The following is a 21,570-nucleotide window of genomic DNA, read 5'->3' as shown; positions in this document are numbered from 1 at the left end:
TTGACCACTTCCCATTTGCCTTGATTCATGGACCTAACATTCCAGGTTCCTATGCAGTATTGCTCTTTATAGTATCGGACTTCCATCACCAGTCACATCCACAATTGGGTGCTGTTTCTACTTTGGTTCTGTCTCTTTATTCTTTCTGGAATTATTTCTCCACTGATCTCCAGTAGCATATTGGGCACCCACTGACCTGGGGAGTTCATCTTTCAGTGTCCTATCTTTTTGCCTTTTCATACTGTCCATGGGGTTCTCAAGGCAAGAATACTGAAGTGGTTTGCCATTCCCTTCTCCAGTGACCACGTTTTGTCAGAGCTCTCTACAGTGACCCGTCTTGGGTGGCCCTACACAGCCTGGCTCATAGTTTCACTGAGTTAGACGAGGCTGTGGTCCATGTGATCAGACTGGTTAGTTTTCTGTGATTGTGGTTTTCATTCTGTCTGCCCTCTGATGGAGAAGGATAAGAGCCTTATGGAAGCTTCCTGATGGGAGAGACTGACTGAGGGGGAACTGAGTCTTGTTCTGATGAGCATGCCCATGCTCAGTAAATCTTTAATCCAATTTTTTGTTGATGGTTGGGGCTGTGTTCCCTCCCTATTATTTGACCTGAGGCCAAACTATGGTGGAGCTAATGAAGATAACTGCACTGGAGTGACTTTGAAGAGATACCCCAAGTCAAAGGGCAAAGGAGAAGCCCCAGCACGATGGTAAGAGGGGCAAAATCGTCTAATCACATTTAAAATCAAACCCAATACCTGCCAGAGATGCTCAGAGGGCTCAAACAAACCTTGGGTGCACCAGGACCCAGAGACCCCAGAGAGACTGAGACAGAGCTGTGTTTGAGTATCTCCTGCAGGTCAGGAGTGGACTGCTGCAGGGGCAGGGGCTCTGGGTGCAGTAGACCTGGGTATGGAATAAGCCCTCTTGGAGTAGGTTGCCATTAACCCACCACAGAGCCACCAGAACTTACACAGGGCTGGGAAACAGACTCTTGGAGGGCACAAACAAAACTTTGCGTGCACCAGGACCCAGGAGAAAGGAGCAGTGACCCTACAAGAGACTGACCCAGACTTGCCCGTGAGTGTCCAGGAGTCTCTGGGAGAGGCAAGGGTTGGCAGTGGCCTGCTGCAGGGTTGGGGGCACTGAGTGCGGCAATGCATGCTTGGGACCTTTTGAAGGAGGTCGCCATTATGTTCATTAACTCCACCACAGTCTGGCCTCAGGTCAAATAACAGGGAGGGAACACAGCCCCACCCATCAACAGGATCTCTTCAGAAAGTAGCAAAAATTTAATTCCTCAGTTCAGTTCAGTCACTCAGTCGTGTCCGACTCTCTGCAACCCCATGAACCTCAGCACACCAGGCCTCCCTGTCCATCACCAACTCCCGGAATTTACCCAAACTCATGTCCACTGAGTCAGTGACGCCATCCAACCATCTCATCCTCTGTCGTCCCCTTCTCCTCCTCCCCTCAATCCTTCCCAGCATCAGGGTCTTTTCAAATGAGTCAGCTCTTCGCATCAGGTGGCCAAAGTATTGGAGTTTCAGCTTCAGCATCAGTCCTTTCAATGAACACCCAGGACTGATCTCCTTTAGGATGGACTGGTTGGATCTCCTTGCAGTCCAAGGGACTCTCAAGAGTTTTCTCCAACACCACAGTTCAAAAGCATCAATTCTTCGGCACTCAGCTTTCTGTATAGTCCAGCTCTCACATCCATACATGACTGTTGGAAAAATCATAGCCTTGACTAGATGGACCTTTGTTGACAAAGTAATGTCTCTGTTTTTTAATATGCTATCTAGGTTGATCATAACTTTCCTTCCAAGGAGTAAGCGTCTTTTAATTTCATGCCTGCAATCACCATCTGTGGTGATTTTGGAGCCCCCCAAAATAAAGTCAGCCACTGTTTCCACTGTTTCTCCATCTATTTGCCATGAAGAGATGGGACCAGATGCCATGATCTTAGTTTTCTGAATTCCTCAGTACTTCCCAATACACATCATCCTGAAGCTTATTTTTGCAGTTCTGAATAAAATCCAGAGAAATCAAATGTTTCAGAAAAGATACCCACAATGCCTAACAGCAAATAGATGACATTTTATGAAACAAATATGTCACGATAAGGTCGATTTTCAGGCATTAAAAACTGGAACAAGCACTACCTCCAGCTTCCTTTCTAGCATCACAATCTTTAAAAGATTATCTGGCCTGTGATTTCATTATCTAATAATCGCCCCTTCATTTCATAACAAATGATAAACTTCAGAGTAACAGAAGTGAGCTTTTTCAAGAAACAGTTTATTGATCAAGAACATTCTCCCTCAACTCATACTGCTCTTCCTTTTACTGTCCTTGCCAGAAGAGCCTGCCAATATAAAAAGCCTACTCATGCCTTCAAAACCAGCTCAAGTCTTAACTTCCTCCAAGAAACTTATTAACCAGATACTTCAAACTAAACAAATTCTTATCCTTCCCTACATAAATTCACTCATTTAACAATCTAGTAATATATAGTCATCAGATAATATAAACCAAATTATATAAATTTTATCTAATTTTCATGTATCTTTAGCTAGTCTCTCCATCTGGTTTATAAAAATAATAAAAAACCAGAGCTAATGTTTAATGAGTAATTACGATAAACCAGGTTCTGTTCTAAGCATGAACACACAACTCATTTACTGCCTACCTCAGTTCAGTAGAGTAGTAAGTTATTACATATGTTATTCGTAGTAAAGAATTGCTCAGAATTGTCTTTGTAAGCCTCCCCTCTCCGTGCCTAGCACTCTAACCTAGGGCCACGGCATGCATGTAGAGGTAAAGGAAAATAACAAAGATTACTTTATCACTATCCCATTTATTCACACAAATGTTTCTAAATAAGATATCCAGGAGCTAACTGAATTTTATCATTTTGCATAGCTCTGATTCTAGGTACTTACCTTGTTCTGCAGACACAGTACTACTTCCTTCCTTTGGACACCCAATGAAGGTTATACGTTGAAGTCTTTGCCCTAGGTTTTCTTCTTCCTTCTTCAGGGAAATGATCTAGTCTCTGTAGCTCAGTGGGTAAAGAACCTGCCTGCAATGCAGGAGACCCGGGTTTGATCCCTGAGTCAGGAAGATCCCTTGGAGAAGGAAATGGCAGCCCACTCCAGTATTCTTGCCTGGAGAATCCCACGGACAGAGGAGCCTGGCAGGCTACAGTACGTGAGGTCGCAAGAGTTGGACACCACTTAGCAACTAAACCACCACCACCATGGCTTGAAGTATCACCTCTATCAGACAATTCTTGAACCTACATTTCTAGCCAGACCTCCCAATTCTGTAATACCTTTACACAGACGTTATGCTGGCATCTCAGTCTCAGGGTATTCAAAAATGGAAATCAGATGCTGTCCCTTAAACTTGTCTTTCCTGTTGCATCCTTAATCCATCTTCCACTTTAAACCACCTTGGTATCTTGAGACAAACCAGCCTTCAAGTATTTGATTAACTGACCTTACTCAAAACTAAAATTAGTCATCCTGTCTTAAAAGAGGTAATATCATATTTCAACTCCTATTTTTCACTCAAATCAATGATTAAGATTTTCTTTTCCTTCAAAACAGAACTGTTTGAAAGTTGATGAATCCATATCAAGCAAATGTTAGCAGTGGTTGGCAGAAGTCAGGTAAGCAGACTGACTCAACTGCTCTGTGTGCCTCTCATTCTGTGAAAAACCACAAGTAGCCATGGGAGTTTTGACAGTTCTAAGTTTTAAATTGTTCCTATTCTTAAGTATATTATCTAATTTATATTTATAAATGAACCATCAATTTGAGAAAGGATAAAGGAATATGAACAAAAGACAGATAATTCTCAGAAATAATATAAACCATTAATAAAAATCTGAGAGATGCTCAACTCCATTAATAATTTTAAAATATAAAATTTAAAGAGATATACTTTATTCATCTATCAGACTGACAAAGCCTGAGGTCTGAAAATAGTATTCTGGCAAGTGTGTGGATAAATAGGCTGTTGATAGAGAAAAATCAGCTTTTTGAAGAACAAGTTGGAAATAACTAGCAAAAATTTTAACATACACAGTTTTATCCTACAACTCCAACATTTACAAACTTATTCTATAGTATATTCGAACATGTGCACAAAGACATTTGTTAAAGTGGGTTCACTGTTTATGATCGCAATAAATAATTTGAGAACATTAAATGGACTTGGTTAAATAAATTATGATACATCTATAAAATGCCATGTGGCTATCAAAAATAGCTGGGATAAATTATATGTACTCACAATGGAAAGATGTCCCAAAACAAGCTGGAAAAAAGACTGCACAGCACAATCCCACTTGTATATGTATATATTATAAAGATTTAATTGTATACATAAAACAGAAAGTCCATAGCTATTAAAAGTGATTATCTCTGGGGAGTGGGTTGGAATGTATGATCTCACCTTATTTTACATATTGTTTGAAATTTTTTAAATATTTTTTATTTTCTTAAAAATCAAATCAACAGTTAACGTCACTCCCCAAATTTAAATTCGTATAAATATTTGAGCCATCAGGGTTTAAAACGCTGCTAATAGAGAAATTCTACGGCTTGAGGGGCAGGGACTAGCAGAGAAGGAACCTGCCCTGTCACCTCACCTCCCTTTCTATTCACATTTCCTTTTCTCCCACCTCAAGGGCTGACCTGGACTCATACTAATACTCTGAAATGAGATGGGACTCCAGAGATTTCTGAGGGAAGATATCTCTTCCCAGACAGTGACTGTATCTATAGAAGGAGGGGCAAAAGAAATGGCCAAGGGCAGGAAATATCCATTAGCAGTGATGGAAAGGAAAAGAAACTCCTCAATCTAGCTGAGACAACCACTTCTGTTTAAGAGAAGATCTTTGTGTTCTTATACTTATTTTACATCTTCTTCCTTACAAAGGTGACTAATTGCTGTTGTTAAAGGTCATTTCCAAAATAAGTCTTCCAACCAGTTCTGATCAACTATGGACTCAGAAATCAGATAACAGAGTTTGTTAGGTCTACATGTGAATTAAAGATAAACAGGCTCTAAACAAAGACTTCAGGGATTCTGAGAAACTTATTTACTTTGATATACAGACTTTGATTATTTCTTTTATTCTCTAGTTTTCAGCTGTGTTTTGGAGGAGAGGGTTCAAGACAGTTGACTTCTATGTAGTTGGGGTGTTATTAATAAAGGGGGCTTCCCTTGTGGCTCAGCTGGTTAACAATCCACCTGCAGTACAGGAGACCTGGGTTCGGTCCCTGGGTTGGGAAGATCTCCTGGAGAAGGAAAAGGCTACCCACTCCAGTATTCTGGCCTAGAGAATTCCATGGACTGTATAGTCCATGGGGTCGCAAAGAGTCGGACACGACTGAGCGACTTTCACTTTCACTTCACTAATCGCCACAAGAGACACACAATCTCCTATATATACAACATTATGTAACTTTGAAACAACTAACAACACCCTTCAAACCAAAAGCTTCAAGAATTAACCAAAAAGATCCTCAAATTTCAGTTTTTACATGAAAAGTCATGCTATGAATAAAAAATTATAAATAAAACTTGTAATTTGTTATGCTATTCCCTGAATTTGTATATGATGTTATCTTAATTAGACCTTAATATAAGGATATATCTTGGTAATTTTTTTATTCACTTATTTTGCAGCTGAAAAACAAATATTCTGTATTCAGTTTCCATGCAGTTATCATTTTAAAAATTCACTCTGCTCAGGGCTCCTCTGTAAGTTTTATTGGCTATTACTGACCAGTAATAAATAAATCCTGAAAACCTGTACGATCAATCTCCGGATTTCCCGAAGACATGGAAGTAGCTGTATCCCTAGATGGTTCCATTATTAGCATTCTCATATATTCAAACATTCCAGTAATCATTTCACTCAGAGGAAATGAAAAATAACTCCCTTTGAGAGTTCTAGTCTACTGACTTAAAACTAAGTTGGGACTACTCTAAACACACAGAACCATAACTATGAGAAAAGCAGTACTATTATTTTGATTAATAGTAACACAATAATTCCAGAATTTGTTTTTCCACCTACAGCAGTAATTATACCTTCTCTCTCCAAATTAAATTTTTATCTCTGCTATCAGACCAAGGTTTCCTAAGGATAGAAAACATGTCCAATGAATCTTAGTAACTCCACAGTGTATGGCTTTGGCATAATTATACCTCCAAGATAACATGTTTGCAACTAGTCGAAACTACCTCGATTTTTAGTTTTGACTATACAACAACTATCCAACTGACTACAAAATTAAATTGAAAAATTCTTGCCATAAAACGAGTTTAAAGGAAGTTAATTTTTAATGCTATCTGCAACAACATGGATGGACCTAGAGATTATCATACTAAGTGAAATCAATCAGAAAGACAAACAGCATATATATCACTTACATGCAGAATTTAAATATGATGCAAATGAAACTATTTACAAAACAGAAACAGACTCACAGACACAGAAAACAAACTATGGTTGTTATTAAACGGGTAAGGGATGGGGAAGGATAAATTAGGAGTTGAGGATTAACAAGCTACTATACATAAAATGGATAAACAGGTCCTACTGTATAGCACAGGGAATTGGATTCAATATCCTACAATAAACTATAAAGGAAAAGAATATGAAAAATAATATATATATATAAATGAATCACTTTTTAATAACACATCACTGTATATCAACTATACTTCAATAAAAATTTTTTCCAAAAAAAGAGGTTATTTCTCATTCTTTTTAATAGGAAAAGCAAAGACACAATGTGAATCTCAAACTGTCCAACTGCTAATTCCTTAAAAAGAAGAACTCAAGTACTGATTTTAGTTGAAATACGACAAATAAAACCACTACCTCTCTCTCTCTCCCCTTTCTTTACATAAGCAATTCAAAGAGAGAATCAAAATCTGCTCTTTTCAGCTAGATCAGTAACCTTGCCAGTTTAGTTTACATCCCTTATAGGCCTAAAATTATCTAATATTTCAAGTAATACTGCAACTTAAAACATGTTACAATTGCTTAACACTGAAATGTTATTTCTTGAAATCAGCCCTAAAGCTATCTTTACACACATGAAGTAAAATCATATATCACCATTAACAGGCAACTTAAAAGATTCTCCCAACCATATCCAACTTCACAGTAGGGGAAAAAAAAGATGTACAGTAACTTGGGCTTTCAAGAATGATAAAAGGTAATTCTTGAATCAAAGAACAGAATGATCAGTGTTTAAACACATAAACGGAATAAAAGTCATTTAGCTGAGATAAACCTACCACTTAATTTTATAGACTTCAGAGTTATAGAAACTTGGAGATAGAAGTGACCTTTGAAATTACTATTAATTAAGTAATTAATTAATCTCTTCAGTTCCAAGTCGAAACAGAGAAGCTATGGGACCCACATTTTAAAATACTGGCCTTAAGTTCACAATTAAAGATAAAAATATCTTGAAGAATCGTAAAAGTACAGGTCAATGATATTATTCTTAATGATCTCATTACTCTTTTAAACTTAATGGAACCCTGATTCCCACATACACACAAAAATTATCTTTTCACCAGTAATCCCTTAGGAGGGGATCCAAAATATAGAGGGAAAGACTATATGTTCATTACAGCATTTTCTATTAGAGCAAAATATTGAAAACAACATTGACATCCATAAAAGGAGAATAATCATTAGCAGCAGTATGCAGTATACTAAAGAGCATAGTCTTTGGACCTGTAAAGAACTGGATCAGAATGCCAACTTTTCCACATGAGAGCTGTGAGGCCTATGACAATTCACTTAATATTTCAGAATCAGTTACCTCAACTGTAGAATGGGGAGATATTACAATCTTCCTCACAGGGTTGTATACTGGATTTAACACATGTATTAGAGCATGGCACAGCACTTACAGCTCAGTGAGTACTCAATAAATAGTACTTTTATTGGCCACTATTAATATTACACTGATTAACTGGAATATTATACAGACATTTTAAATATTATAGGAAAATCTGTAGGTAGTGGCATGAAAAGATCGCCAACACACTGTTAACCAAAAACAAATTGAAAAATAATAAGTAGTATGATCTTGCTTATGTGTAAAAAATAAAACCATACACATATATAAATACAGAAGGAAAAGTATTAGAAGTGGTTATTTATGGGTTAAAAAAAGGAATTTGTTGGTGGAAGATTTACATTAGGTACTTTTTCTTTTCCTTCAAACAAACGTGTATTTAAGCATTTTTAAAATTTTTAATTGATGATTTAAAGATACTGTGGCAACAAAGAAAAATGGCATAATGTACATAAAAGATTGTACAATTACAACATAAAAATTATGTGCCATATAGACAGTGACCAGAAATAAAAATACCAAAATTATACCACGCGGTCTATATGAAATTTTTTGCCTCTATTTCCAAAAATTTTTAGTCAAAAAACTTATTTGATTCTGAACAAATCCCAAAATTGGGGCTATATTTTAATATCATCTTTCACTGCTTGTGTCCCATGACAAAAGTCAATTTTGAAAAAGTCATAAACATAAGATTTTTTTCTCACCTCATTAGCTCTCTGATCAATAAGATCTTAACTATAGTCATTTCCCCTGACTGCTTTCTTATTGTTGATGCAATTTTACCCAGAAGCCAAAACACCACCGACTGCCTGGTAAACATATCCCAATCACACAAAAGTCAGTAAAAATATGAAGGGTTTGGCAAGAAAGACTACTAAATAAATAAATAGAGCTTCCACATAATGAGTTTAATATTATCCCTATATTTTATATTAGCAAGAAGTAATAAGGAAACCAACAATGATCAATGCTGGGAAAAAAAAACTACACTTCCAAAAAATTTAACAGAATTATACTACGTTTTTAAGTTCATAAAAAACATTAGAACCATTTTTTCTACACAGACACTGTACTTATCAGTTTATCAGCAATTTTATCAAGACATTGTATTCTTCTGACAACTCAGATAAGCAAAGTATTATTCTTGCCTGCCTATAGCCCCCAACAGATATATGGCAATGTGTAGAACCATGAGTCATGTTCAAATCCTCAGCCTCTATCTGGTAAGTCTTTTTTCACCATTCACATATTAATTTTCATATGGTTTACTGAAAGCAGTCACATTTCTAATCTCCTTTGAGCATTCACCCTGAAAATCTACGAACTCTTTTATACTTCATTCTATTACGCAGGCAAAGCAGGGCATTAGTCTCTGTTTACAGATCAATTAGTATGATCACTGATCTTCCCAAAGATGACAAAACTACTAAATACTAAAACTGCAGCATATCCAAAAAAAGATGACCCAACTCACAAAAGGTGAAAAACTAAGTAATATGAAGAGTGGTTGAAAGAATTAGGAAATTTATTAATTTAGAAAGAAGAAAGCAACACATACACACACACAAAATTTTTGTCATCAGACACGTGAAGGACCATCGTATAAAGGAATCAGATTTGTGCTATAACGCCCAGGAGTTAAAAATAAAAGAGACTCAGTATTCAATAAATAAACAATTAATGGTAATCAATTCTGTGCCAGATGCTTGTTTTACACCAGGTAAGAAAAATCCAAACCGTCAAGAGGTTCAGACTAGTGGAGAAGATAAGAAATAAGTAAAACAACATGAAAAGGATTCAAAGAGCTATGGGGACACAGACAGTGATGACTCTAAGTCTCTTTGGGGGCACAGGTGAGTAGAGAAAAATTCACTGAACAGATGAGTATGAGTTTCAAAAGTAGATAAGATGGGAAGTGGCATTATTAGGAAGAAAGAACAGCATGAACAAAGGCCTGGAGACCTGAAGTTAACCTGGAGAGGTGGACTACAGGGTACACGTTAGAAGAAATGAGGCTTTAAACTGGGAGTGCGGAAGCCTGTGCTAAAAGACACAAATGCCTCACCATTTCCATGCCAAGAAGTTTATACTCTAACATGCAAGCTATGGAACACTACTATGCGATTATAAGTAGCAGAGTGGCATGCTCAGAAAAATATACAAGAAAGCTCATTTGGGCAGGAGAACAGACTTCTAGAGGCTAACTGTGGAGATAAAGAGATTAATTACAGAGCCACTGTTGTTACTTTCAGTGAGATGGTGATGATTCAAGAAATACCTAGGAGGTAAAAATCAAGAACTATTGGCCATAGTTGGGGTTGCTTCCCAAGGGTGCAGTGGTAAAGAATCCACCTGCCAATGCAAGAGATGCAGGAGACGAGTGTTCAATCCCTGGGTTGGGAAGATCTCCTGTAGGAGGAAATGGCAACCCATTCCAGCAACCCATCTTGCCTGGAGAATTCCACAGACAGAGGAGCCTGGCGGGCCACAGTCCATGGGCTGGCAGAGTCAGACACGACTGAGCATGCACACACAGACTGGCTATGGGAAAGAGAGAGGGGGAAGAGTCCAGGGTGACTTCTAAATCTCAACTTGGTTGAGTGATGAACAGTGATGTCCAAGGCAGGTAACAAAGGAAGACAAGTCCATGCAATTAATCAATCAGTGTAAGACTCCTAGACCAGAAATTGGTTTGTTATTGTCTAGAGAGAGGGGATGAGAGGAGAGGAGCAAAGATAAGTTTACCTTTGGTCTTGTGTAATGTACGGTACCTCTTCAGTGAAGCTAGAGAGTGATACGCAAAGAGTGGACCAGGAGAGTTATTAGCTTACATCAGCAACTGAGGACAAGTAAAATGTACAAAATAAGATCAAACTTAAGACACCAATATTTAATGAGAAGATGAAAGAAAAACTTGAAAACAAATGAAGAACTGATTACAGGAGTACGAGATGAATCAAGAGATAGGGTGACACCAAAAAATGGCAAGAAAAGAGAAAAAATTCAAGAAAGATGAGGAGGGTGAAAATTAAAGTTAAATGTATTGCATAAAGTAAAGTTTATGCTCTGTAAGTTTAAATAACTAACAAGTTATTTGAAACAGGAACAGACTACCTTGTGAGGTAATGAATCACATCATCAAATTAATGATTCAGGCTGATAGTCATCCATGCAGGATGTTAACAAGAGGATTCTTACCTTAAATGAGGAGTATAGCTACATGGCCTCTATAGTACACCTCTGAAGTCTAGGTCAAGGCTAGCCTCAGCGTCATTATGACATTTTATCAAATATTCTTCTGCAATTTGATCAGAAAATTGAATATTTGATTATTTTAATAAAAGCTTGGAAAAAACAATTTCTACATTTCAGTAACTCAGAAGTAATTAATACTGGATTAAAACTTCTCACTAATTCTGCTCTTGGGATACAAAAAGTTGCCACTGAAAGTGTAGACAGCTCTAGTCTCTTGAAACTCGAACTTCAGATTTCAAATGAGCTCTCACATTGTTTTCCTAACAGTCTCCAGTCTGGCGCCCTAATTCCACCTGTGCACCATTCCTTATCATTTTAATTAGAGAAGACTTGCATTGCACAAGTGGCTCTGTCATGTCCTCTTTCTCTTGGTTCCTGTACATCTTTTCCGTAATCTGCTTCTCCTTCCTTCCTGAAGACTGTGTACCTAATCACTTTCAACCCTCTTCCACTGCTGACCATTTTCTCTCACCAGTCCTCCCCTCTTCCCTCTACCACCTCTTGTCTACCCAATGTTGGAAAAACACCCCATTTATACTGTTGTCCCACACTCTATTGTTCTCCTTTTACTACCAAGTATCTCCATATCCCACCACCTATTTCCTACAGTCCCTTACAGAAAGATGTCTAAGTCTACCCCTTAACAGAAATAAAAAATTTAAGCCACTGACAAAAGACATATGATTTACTGAAACAGCTTGTTCAGTCACTGCTGACTCCCTTTTCAATTCCCTTAATATCTTTGCAGCCTGCGAATGAACTGACCGACCCAGCCTAGCTGCAGTTACTCCTTTTCCTTTTGCAGTGAGGCTGGATGGACTGTGGAAAGCACTCTGCAGAAAATCAGAAGATTCATGCTTTAGACCCAACTATATCACTAATTATCTGTGCATCTCCTCACCTCTGCTCCTACTCAGATCTCACTGCTGACATGCTGACACTCAGCCTAGGTTAGGTCCCTGCAGTCTAAGCTTTCTCAAAACCTAGTCTTCTCCTCAGTAGTGCTTATCAGAACAACTTAATTACTATATAATTAGTATTTAAATGGCTGCCTTCCCTACACATGCAGGACTGCAAACTCCATGAAGGCAAAGTATACATTTCGGCCATGCTTCGCACCTCTCATCAGCACAAATGAAGAGCCCATCAAATGAATTAATGGTGAAATAGTTGTCATGACTTCCTAAGAGACTTCTTGTTTTTATAAATCTAAAATTACTAGCACTTTACTTACAAAATTACTGACAAAATTTTAAACAGAAACTCCACCAATTACCTACTACAAACATAATGAACTATATATAAAATTTTACATGTAAAATTAAATAAATCTTCTATGATAGCTACATTTTTCTTGCTTATCCACAAGAATAGAAAGGGGTGGATCAGGTACTTACATTTCAGGACCAACATGTGTACTCCAGGTTGAATGTACAAGTGTAAGCTTGATACTAAAAACCTATTGTTTATGTAGCTGTTTTGATAGTACTTTGGGTTTAAAACTTGTTAACACTGGTAAAGCCTATGTGCTACATATACTCTGTGAGAAAATAAAAAAAGAAAGCTTTTATCAGACAAGTTACATTGCAGTGTGATTTTAAATATAAACCAGGGAAAAATAACTAACAGTTAAGTGAATAGAAGCTGCCACTGTGCCTGATAAAATGACTTTCAAATATAAAAATTTCAGATCTCATGTAAGTAGGTGAAAGTTGTCAAGTTTTATGATACACCGCCTTGGTCAAACAATTTAAACAGATTAAACGCTAATTTGCCCTTCTGCTGAGTGTGTCCCGCTCCTCAATTATACAGTAAGGTCCTTACGGGCAGGTGTGGCGTTTTGTTCATTGGTCCCCTTAAATAAATAGGAATGCAGGTGATTTCAATAATTTATGATCTACAAAGCCTGAAAATAGCTTGTTGATAAATGTATTTAAATATTGCCACTTGAAAACAACGTGCAAGTACTTAAAACCCAATACTTAAATAATTCGCTAGGTTAACAGCCTGAGAACAGGCTGTAAATATTGTTGTAATCCCCAGGAAAGACGAGGTATTTTTATAACGGAAACACTAACAGATATAATCACTTGGAGCTGTTCTCCAAGGCGCTCTCATCGTTAAGTCAACACCACCAGTTATGGGGGCTCAGTCGTGTCCCTCGGACACCCTCTCTCTTCCGCAGCCTCGGGGCTACAAATCCCGCACGAGGAGTCCCTGGAGATCAACCAGCGCTTCCCTGGGACTTCAGCTAGGAAATCCCTGGCCAGGGAATGCGGAGTTCAAGCTCCCCCTCGCCTTCCTGAAATTAATGAATTGGCCATACGATTGTTTATTTAATGAGGTGTGTAGTGGCCTCTACTGGTGCTTGTGTGAGCACAAGAATGTCCCACTCTTACAAGTGGGATGAGCCTTGGGGGGGGGAGGGGAGGGAGGCGAGGGGTGAACCTGCCTCCGGGTACAAAGCGCACAACTAGACCCAGAAGCCCCCGATGCGCCCCCACCGCCGCCTCCCTCCTGGCGGCGCCCCAGCCTGCCCACTTCACTCTCCACCCTGCGCGATCCCCTTTCTCCTCCGCAACCCGAGACGAGACAGAGAAGTTCCTGCACGTTTCCTCCTGGATCCTAAACAAAAACACCGCAGCCGCCGCCGGTGCCGGTACCGCGCCCCCGCCCCCACCCCGAGCCTCCCGGGTCGGCGCCCCGCGGCCGCCGCTTACCTGAGGACTGCGGCGGGGAGCCGCTCCTGGCGGCCGCGACGCCTGGCGCCCGGCGCCCGAGCAGCAGCAGGCAGGAGAGCCAGAAGAAGGAGGTGCAGAGGAGTCGCCAGGCTCCCGGCTCCGCCGCCATCTCTTCCCGGCAAGCGGCAGCGGCGGCGGCAGCACCGCGGAGCCCTCGCTTCCTTCCCTCCCGCGCGCCTCAGCCGGTCCCTCGCTGCAGGCTTGACTCCCGCGGCGGCCGCCGCCGCTGCTCCAGCCCGACCCGGCCCGGCCCGCGCGGCCCCTCTCGCGGGAGGGGAGACTCGGGGGCGCCTCCCTCCTGCAGGGAGGCGGAGAGGGGAGGAGAGCGGAGAGGGGGGAGTCAGTACATTCCGGGGCTGGGGGGCCGGGGGGTGGGTCCGTCTCTAGGTTCCAGGCGCCGCCACCCGCCGCCGACTCCGGCTCCACACACACCAGCGCGAGGGGGGCGGAGACCGCGGGCGGCAGGGGTGAGGGGCGGGGACCCCGGGCGCGCACCCCCGCGCACGCGCAGGCGCGCGTCTCCCTCGCCCGTACCCTCTCGGCTCCGCGCGCGGCCCGCCCCCGCTGCAATCCCGGCTGCCGCCTCGCGGCCGCGGCGACGGGCCCATTCCCCTCCCCCTTCCCCCTGGAGCCGCAGACGGGCGCGGGGAGCGCGCGCCGAGAGCTGTTGCTGGCGTCAGGGAAACCCCGGAGAAGCGGATCCTCCTCCTCTTGGCCTCCTCGCACCCGGGAGAAACACACCCCTTCTCTCCTCGCCTCCCGCCTCACCTCCCCAGACGCCTCTGGCCGCGGAGACCAGAGGATGAGAGGCGCTCCGAGCCCGGGCTTGTCCGGGAGGCCGGAGCCGGTGCGCACCTCTTTCAGCCTGGGCCCGGGGCCTCTATATAGGGCCTCAGAGGAAACCAAATGGCCTCCGGGAGGAAACCTGGGTGCGCAGAGGGTCGGCGCGGGGATTTATGTGCCAGCCAAAAACAATAGCGATCCTGCCCGGCTCTTGCTGGGACCTGGCGCGGCTCCCGTGGGAGGGGGCCCACCGCGCCGCCGCTGACCTCCCGCTTCCCGGCCGGGCCGCCCTCGCCGCGAGCTTCCCCGGGACAGTGCCAGGTCCGCCCGGACCGCGGGGCCCGCGCCCCCACCCGCGGCTCTCGGCCGGGATCCAGGGAAGCGGAGCGCAAACAAAGGTGTCGGTGTCCGCTCCACCAGCCGGTGCGGGGGCCTGGGCGGAACCCCATGACCCCCTTTGGGCCGATCCGCGGGCTGTAACTGAGACCTTTCACCTCTGCCTTTGCGGGCCACCTCGCGTTTTCGTACCAGGAAATCACATCTCTTCGCTGGTGAATCGGGAGCTGGAGCGTTGTGAATTTTAAACCACTTAGTAATCGTGAGGTAGAACCAGGCCACCCAAAGTTAGGAGAAAACAGTTTGTCCTTACACGGCTGATGAGAATACTGAAAATCGTACAGGTTGCACGCATGGAAAATGTTTTGAGAAAAAAAATTTGTGTGGTTATGCACTTGGAGAGTCATGTTTGATTGTTAATATGAGTTAACAATTATTCTGTATACTCAATGTTATTCTGTATACTCAATAATCAAAATGTGTTGCTTTCCACAAGTAGATGGCTAGTTCTCTGAATTCCATAGCCGTCTGTGCCATCTCGTAATTACTTTCTTCAGTTACTTTCTTTTATTCTGAAGTGACAGAAAGCAGTGTAAGGTTTGCGGTAACATTGGGAAGAATAAGCTCAGAATCCTCGTAAAACCTCTCAAATCATCAAAACAGTGGAATCAGAAACCCTTCGAAACAATTGACTCTTAAAAGAGCAAACACAGGCTTATTGTTTTCCACTAAGGAAACAATCTAAATATCTTTTTGTTTTGGTTAGACTTGTTAACCAGCAAAAATATTTCCTAAATACCCCTGATTGACCTGTTAAATTAGAAATACATTACTTCCCAATTACTTCACAAGTATTTGCTTAATTAACCTTTAATAATCACATCATTATTCAGTTTTCTGAGATAATGAGAAAGCTCTTTGGAAACTATAAATTGCCTGGCAAATGTTAATATTCAGACATCATTTCTAAGTCTGGAAAATTTTCGTTGTAAGTATAAAATGCATAACGTGGGTTCTAAAACAAAATTTGCATTTATCTCCAAGTTCGAAAAATAAATGATTTGTAACTAATAAAGTAATCAGATTGATTTTCTTGTATGACCTTTGTGAACTGTCTGGTTAATTGATCAATCCACTGTGTGTATCAGGGTTAAATCAAAACTTTAAAGCACTTTGTGTAAAATAGGGCGACTGAATTGTGTATTGCTGGCTTGTGCTTAAATCTCAGTTTTAACAAAACCCACTCTAATACAGTACTAATAAATGGAGCCCCAGATTAAAAGTTACAAATTTTGTAACTATTCAAGCGTAAGATTATAAAGTAACCCAGACACACTTGAATTCAGATCCTTCACCTTATTTCAGTGTAAATGACATTGTAGAGGTTCTCTTTAAAAATCATCACTTGGGGTAATTAATCTCTCTTTTCTTTAGTAAGGTGTCTCAGAAAAGATTTTCTTAGGCATATTACCATTTTCATTCTCCGAACAAGATTTTCAACTAATACCTCAATCTGCATTTATACAACTAGTCAACATATTTTATGTAGTCTAAACTATATTAACCTATGAAGTGATATTAAACCATTCATGAAATTAACACTTTTTTCATCTAAGTAAAGTTAAAACGTGAGGCCCATGTTCAAGGAATAGTGCACAAAGACACTTTTACAGCAAAGAAAACAGACTGGTCATTGTGTTAGTATAAGTTATCAAAGTACAGGCCAAAAATAACTAGAGCAAATATTCTTGTGAAATTTAAGTGTACTTTGATAGAAAAATTAAATGAAAAATTAATAAAGCCTATGAATATAAAACTTAGTAAGAATCTTATTCTCTATAGTGGAAGGATTACTTTTCAACTTTAGAGAGGCAATATAGTTCAGTGTTTAATTGTTGGCAGTAATTAGGTGCTGCAGCTGATTCCCTGGCTGAAAATCAGTATCCAAGATAGGAAAGAAAGCTAGCTCCCTGACAAGTAGGTCCCAGTATAGAACATTTCCTAGTCACAGCACTTTTTAACTAGGAGTTACCTATCTCTTAAGAACATGGATTTTCTTCTGCATAGATGTTGACATTTTTACATTTGCCCTTTACACTCCACTAAGTAAGAATTTCTATTTCTTCCTTTCTCTTCCAAACGCCATCTGTTCTAGGGAACCATCTCTGATTAAACCCAGTTCAGAAGAACATGTGCTCCTTAAGGACAAAGCCTTCATAGTACTAATTTTGCTTCTTACACATTTCTTTAGTTAATCACATATCTTTAGTTCAACAACAGACTATGAATTCAGCAAATATTATTGAGGACCTCTTACTTGCCAGATGTGCTGGAATAATAAAATTATTGGTCCTTTCATTTTAATATCTATAATGCCTATGTCTCGGGTCCTTCCAGGTGTTAGGAGAATGCAACTGTGAGCCAGATAGACAAGGTTCCCAGCCTAGCAGGAAAGATAAACAATTATAACAAAGAAGTGTGAAGAGTGTTATGGTAAGGCAAGATAAGGAGTGTGGGAAAACATAGTAAGTGCATCTAATCTGACTAAATTGTGTGTGGGGGCGGGGGAGGAGAGGGGAGGGGGGATGGAGAATTAGAGGAGCAGCATGAGTCTCTAAACTGAGAGGAATATAGAAGGAGAAGAAGGGTAGGACTTGACTACCCCTGCAGTGGGAATTGACATCAGATTTGCATTTTAGAAGGATTACTCAGGCTGCTTCGTGGAGTGCAGGTTAAAAAGAGACAAGACCAAGAAAACCCAGATTTTTGTTAACAGTAGTCTGGGAAGGAAATGCCAGTGGCCTGGAGTAAAGCAGAGGGAATTAAGAGAAGCAACAGAGAAGCAACAGATAAGAGAGAGATTTAAGAGACAGAAACCACAGGGGTGTGTGGGGGAGAGGGAGACATGGATGACAGATTTCAGCTTGGGCCACTGAATGAAGGTGGTGACATTCACTGAGAAGGGATCAAGGAAAAGGAGTAATGGGAGAGAGTGTGAATTTAACTTTGGACAAGTTTAATTTAAAGTGTCTATGTGACATTTGAGTAGAAACAGTGAACTGTTTGTTATTTACCTTTAGAGTTTCACAGGGAGACCTGGGCCAGAGAGAGGTGAGTCATGAGCTAACCCATATATACCCAAATGTAAGGTTCCTCTGAATACAGGGTGAGGCCTCATTTTCCCAACTAAAATCCATCCACTTAATAAAATTGTGGTCAACTTGAATGTATATATTTTTAGAGATATAGGTGAAATAATCAAGAATCCACCTATAATGATCAATGTATTAATTGAATTATACTTACTTTAAATTATATATTTAAAGTAAAATGTAATTTTAAAAATAAAATGCATTTTATTTTTATAAAATGTAATTTTAAAAATAATTTTATTGAAATTCCTGGTAGTGATTTATGATCACCAAGGTCACATTTTGAATCTCTGATATAGCTTATTTTAAAAAAAAAAAAAGTACTTTTTTTTCAGGTGCAGGCAGATTTTTTAAATTATTTATTCATTCAATTTTTTTGGCTGCGCTGGGTCTTCATTGCTTTGCCTGGGCTTTCTCTAGTTGCAGCTGGTGAGAGCTACTCTTCGTTGCAGTGCATGGGCTTCTCATTGTGGTGACTTCTCTTCTTGCAGAACATGGGTGCTAGCTTCAGTAGTTGCAGCACACAGGCTCAATTGCTGCGGCTCCCAGGCTCTAGAGCACAGGCTCAGTAGTTGTGGTGCATCAGCTTAGTTGCTCGGTGGCATGTGGAATCTTCTCGGACCAGGGATGGAACCCATGTCCCCTGCATTGGCAGGCAGATTCTTATCCACTATGCCACCAGGGAAGTCCCTCTGACATAATTTTAAAAGACACTCATCTCCCCTTCCACCTAAGTTTTTGACCCTATAGATGATACTGACACTGGGAATTTTATTCCAGACCACTATATCTGATCACATTATGTCATACATCCTGTAATCATATTCACTATCATATCCTCTTCTATATCATCTTTCAAAGACTTGTTTACAAGGACATCCGATATTTGCAAACATGAAGGAATACTTTAGAAGTAATTTCTAAATCTGTGTTAAATTTCCTTGTTTCCTTTCTTACCAATTCTGTCAGGTGGCTTCTAGATGAACATTGAATGAGATCATTGTGTACTAATGTGTATTCCCCCAAAGAGCATTTCGTTGTTCAAGGACATTTTAAGGGTCAGGATATAAAGTGACTCCCTCTTTTCTGAGAGATTATTGTATGCTGAAGAAGGGAGGGTGTTTGTCTTATACTTGGGTATATATGGTAATGCCAAGAAAGCATTTCAATTGCCCCAGGAAAGTTGAGGACAGAAAGGAAGGTTGAGGACTAGGTGAAGCACAAAGGAACACCAATATGTTTCAAGTATAGACCAGAAAGAAGAACTTGCAAAGAAACAAGCAGACTTGTGAAAGAAAACCAGAGGCATATGGTACCAGAGAAGCCAAGGAAAGAAAGTGTTTCAGGACTACAGGAGTGATCAGTAGTGTCATGTGCTCCTGAAAGGTCAAGTAAGGTAAGACCTGAAAAACGTCCGTTGAATCTGGTGATAAGATGGCCATTACAACCTTAGTAAGTGCATTTATAGCAGAGAGTAAGGCCACCTGATGGCTAAGGCTTGCCACTGAGTATGAACAGCTTTTTCAAGGAAGAAGAAGGAAGAAAGAGTTGGGAAATCTCGAACGGATTTTGTTGAGAGGGGAGTGGACTTAAATGCTGATAAGAGGAGCAAATATAGAGGGACGTGTTGAAGATTCAAGAGAGAAAGGGGATAATTGATAGCTGTAGAAACAGCGTAGGAGATAACTTGGCAGCTGTAATTCAGTAAAGCCCATGATTATCTGACCTCAGTAGTCTCAGGCAACTGGCAACAGGCAAAAAGGACTTCACAGAACAGAGTTACACCCTGGCCTTGTGGTTTCCAGACAGCTTTCAGCTGTATTTGAGCATGTTCCATTCTTGTGACACCTTAATGAAGACTGAAAGTAAGAGGCAGTATTCTGACATTTGCTGCCCAGCAATTCTCTAAAATTTTATCCTCAAAAGACACATGAATGGGTCCCAACAGACAGCACTCACGAAACAAGGCAGTCCAGCTTTCCAGTAAGAATGACAGAATCTTGCTTTTTGATTGCAAATAACAAAAACCTAAAACAAAATACCATCATAAGCAGAAAGAAACTTTAATGGAAGAACCCTGGAATCTTAGAACAAAGATGCAACCTGACCTCGGGAATAGAACCAGAGGCTAGAGCACCTTAAAGAATTCAAAAAACCCTCTTTTGGCAAGCGTCTTGTCTCTGTACATTTCTATGAATCTGCCTCAGCTTCACTCTTGTTGCAGAATGGCTTTCTGTGTGTCTCGGTCCATATCACAGAAAATGGCCCCTCCTATCAGCTTCCTAGTTCCTCTGTTTCCTTGTGATTCTGTCAGTCCCAATTACCAATTTCCCAGTGAAAGGACTGATTGCCAGTCTCAATTTAGATGCCCACTCCAAACCATCCAGGGAATAATATGACAGCTCCCACTGTAAAGGAGGAATGTGCAATTCATAAAGAGGTGCCAAACAATTCAATAGGCATTGCAGCTATGTTCTGTTTGTTGTTGTATCTCAATTGCCCAACCTGGTACCTGGTGTTTAATAATCATTTGTCTAAGGAATACATATTTGATGTTGATGCAAAGATTTTTAAATTATAGAAGGGAATTTAGATATAAGTCAAGGGTTTTGCCTGGATGGGAAGAGCCAGAAAAGAAGGAGGCAAAGATGTGTGTTAGTCACTCAGTCGTGTCTGACTCTTTGTGACCCCATGGACTGTAGCCCACCAGGCTCCTCTGTCCATGGAATTCTCCAGGCAGGAATACTGGAGTGGGTTGCCATGTCCTTCTGCAGTGTATCTTCCCGACCCAAGGATCGAACCTGGGTCTTCTGCATTGCAGGCAGATTCTTTACCATCTGAAACACCAAGACTGATGGGTATAGGCAAATAGAATTGTAAGAGGATACAAAATTTGCCCTAGAGCATCTTGATATTCTGCATGATATAGGCAACATGGCCATCACTACCAGAAGAGAGGGGATGTGGTAGGGTATTTAGGGAGGGCAGTAAAGATTTGAGTCACAGAAGGGTTTAAGAGAAAGAACTATAGATGGGTTCAGCTGAAATTAGTAATGATACATTGGTGATTCTTCTCCATCAGGCAATGCATGGTAGGAAGAGAGATGGTAGATAGTTCCATGGACCTAGAGTTTCTAGGTGTAGGTGAAGAAGTAAAAGGACAAGGAACTGAGGCACTCAAAGATTCTGAAAAGTGAATTTATTGAGGTGGTAAATCATTCAGTCTATATAGGGAAGGAAATAAATCCAGAATGGACAGAATGACTAAGATAAAAGGAGAGTGTCAAAGAATTGGAGCACTCAAGAAAACCAAAGAGTAAAGGTGCCATGTATGAGTAAGGAATCAGGAGCACAAAAGAGAAGATTATGTATTCAAGACTAGAAGTTTACTGTTTC

At 40.7% G+C, this 21,570-nt stretch overlaps 1 protein-coding gene across 24 annotated transcripts in view; it reads right to left on the bottom strand.

Moving 5' to 3' along the window:
• Nucleotides 1–14,341, bottom strand: part of NEO1 (neogenin 1) — a 230,586-nt gene extending 216,245 nt beyond the window's left edge. For all 24 annotated transcript variants that reach the window (XR_014060466.1, XR_014060467.1, XR_014060468.1 and 21 more), the window contains exon 1: nt 13,883–14,341. Coding sequence is in view for 21 of the 24 variants with exons in the window: in XM_081513585.1 (XP_081369711.1) it covers nt 13,883–14,012 (130 nt within the window). In the remaining 3 variants the exon portion in view is untranslated. The remainder of the gene's footprint in view (nt 1–13,882) is intronic.
• Nucleotides 14,342–21,570: the final 7,229 nt, after the last annotated feature.

This window comes from Giraffa tippelskirchi, chromosome 7, assembly GCF_054371585.1.
Source record: "Giraffa tippelskirchi isolate mGirTip1 chromosome 7, T2T-mGirTip1v1.2.pri, whole genome shotgun sequence".
NCBI lineage: Eukaryota > Metazoa > Chordata > Mammalia > Artiodactyla > Giraffidae > Giraffa > Giraffa tippelskirchi.
The sequence above is the reverse complement of the archived record's forward strand: the minus strand, read 5'-3'. Positions and strand labels throughout refer to the sequence as shown.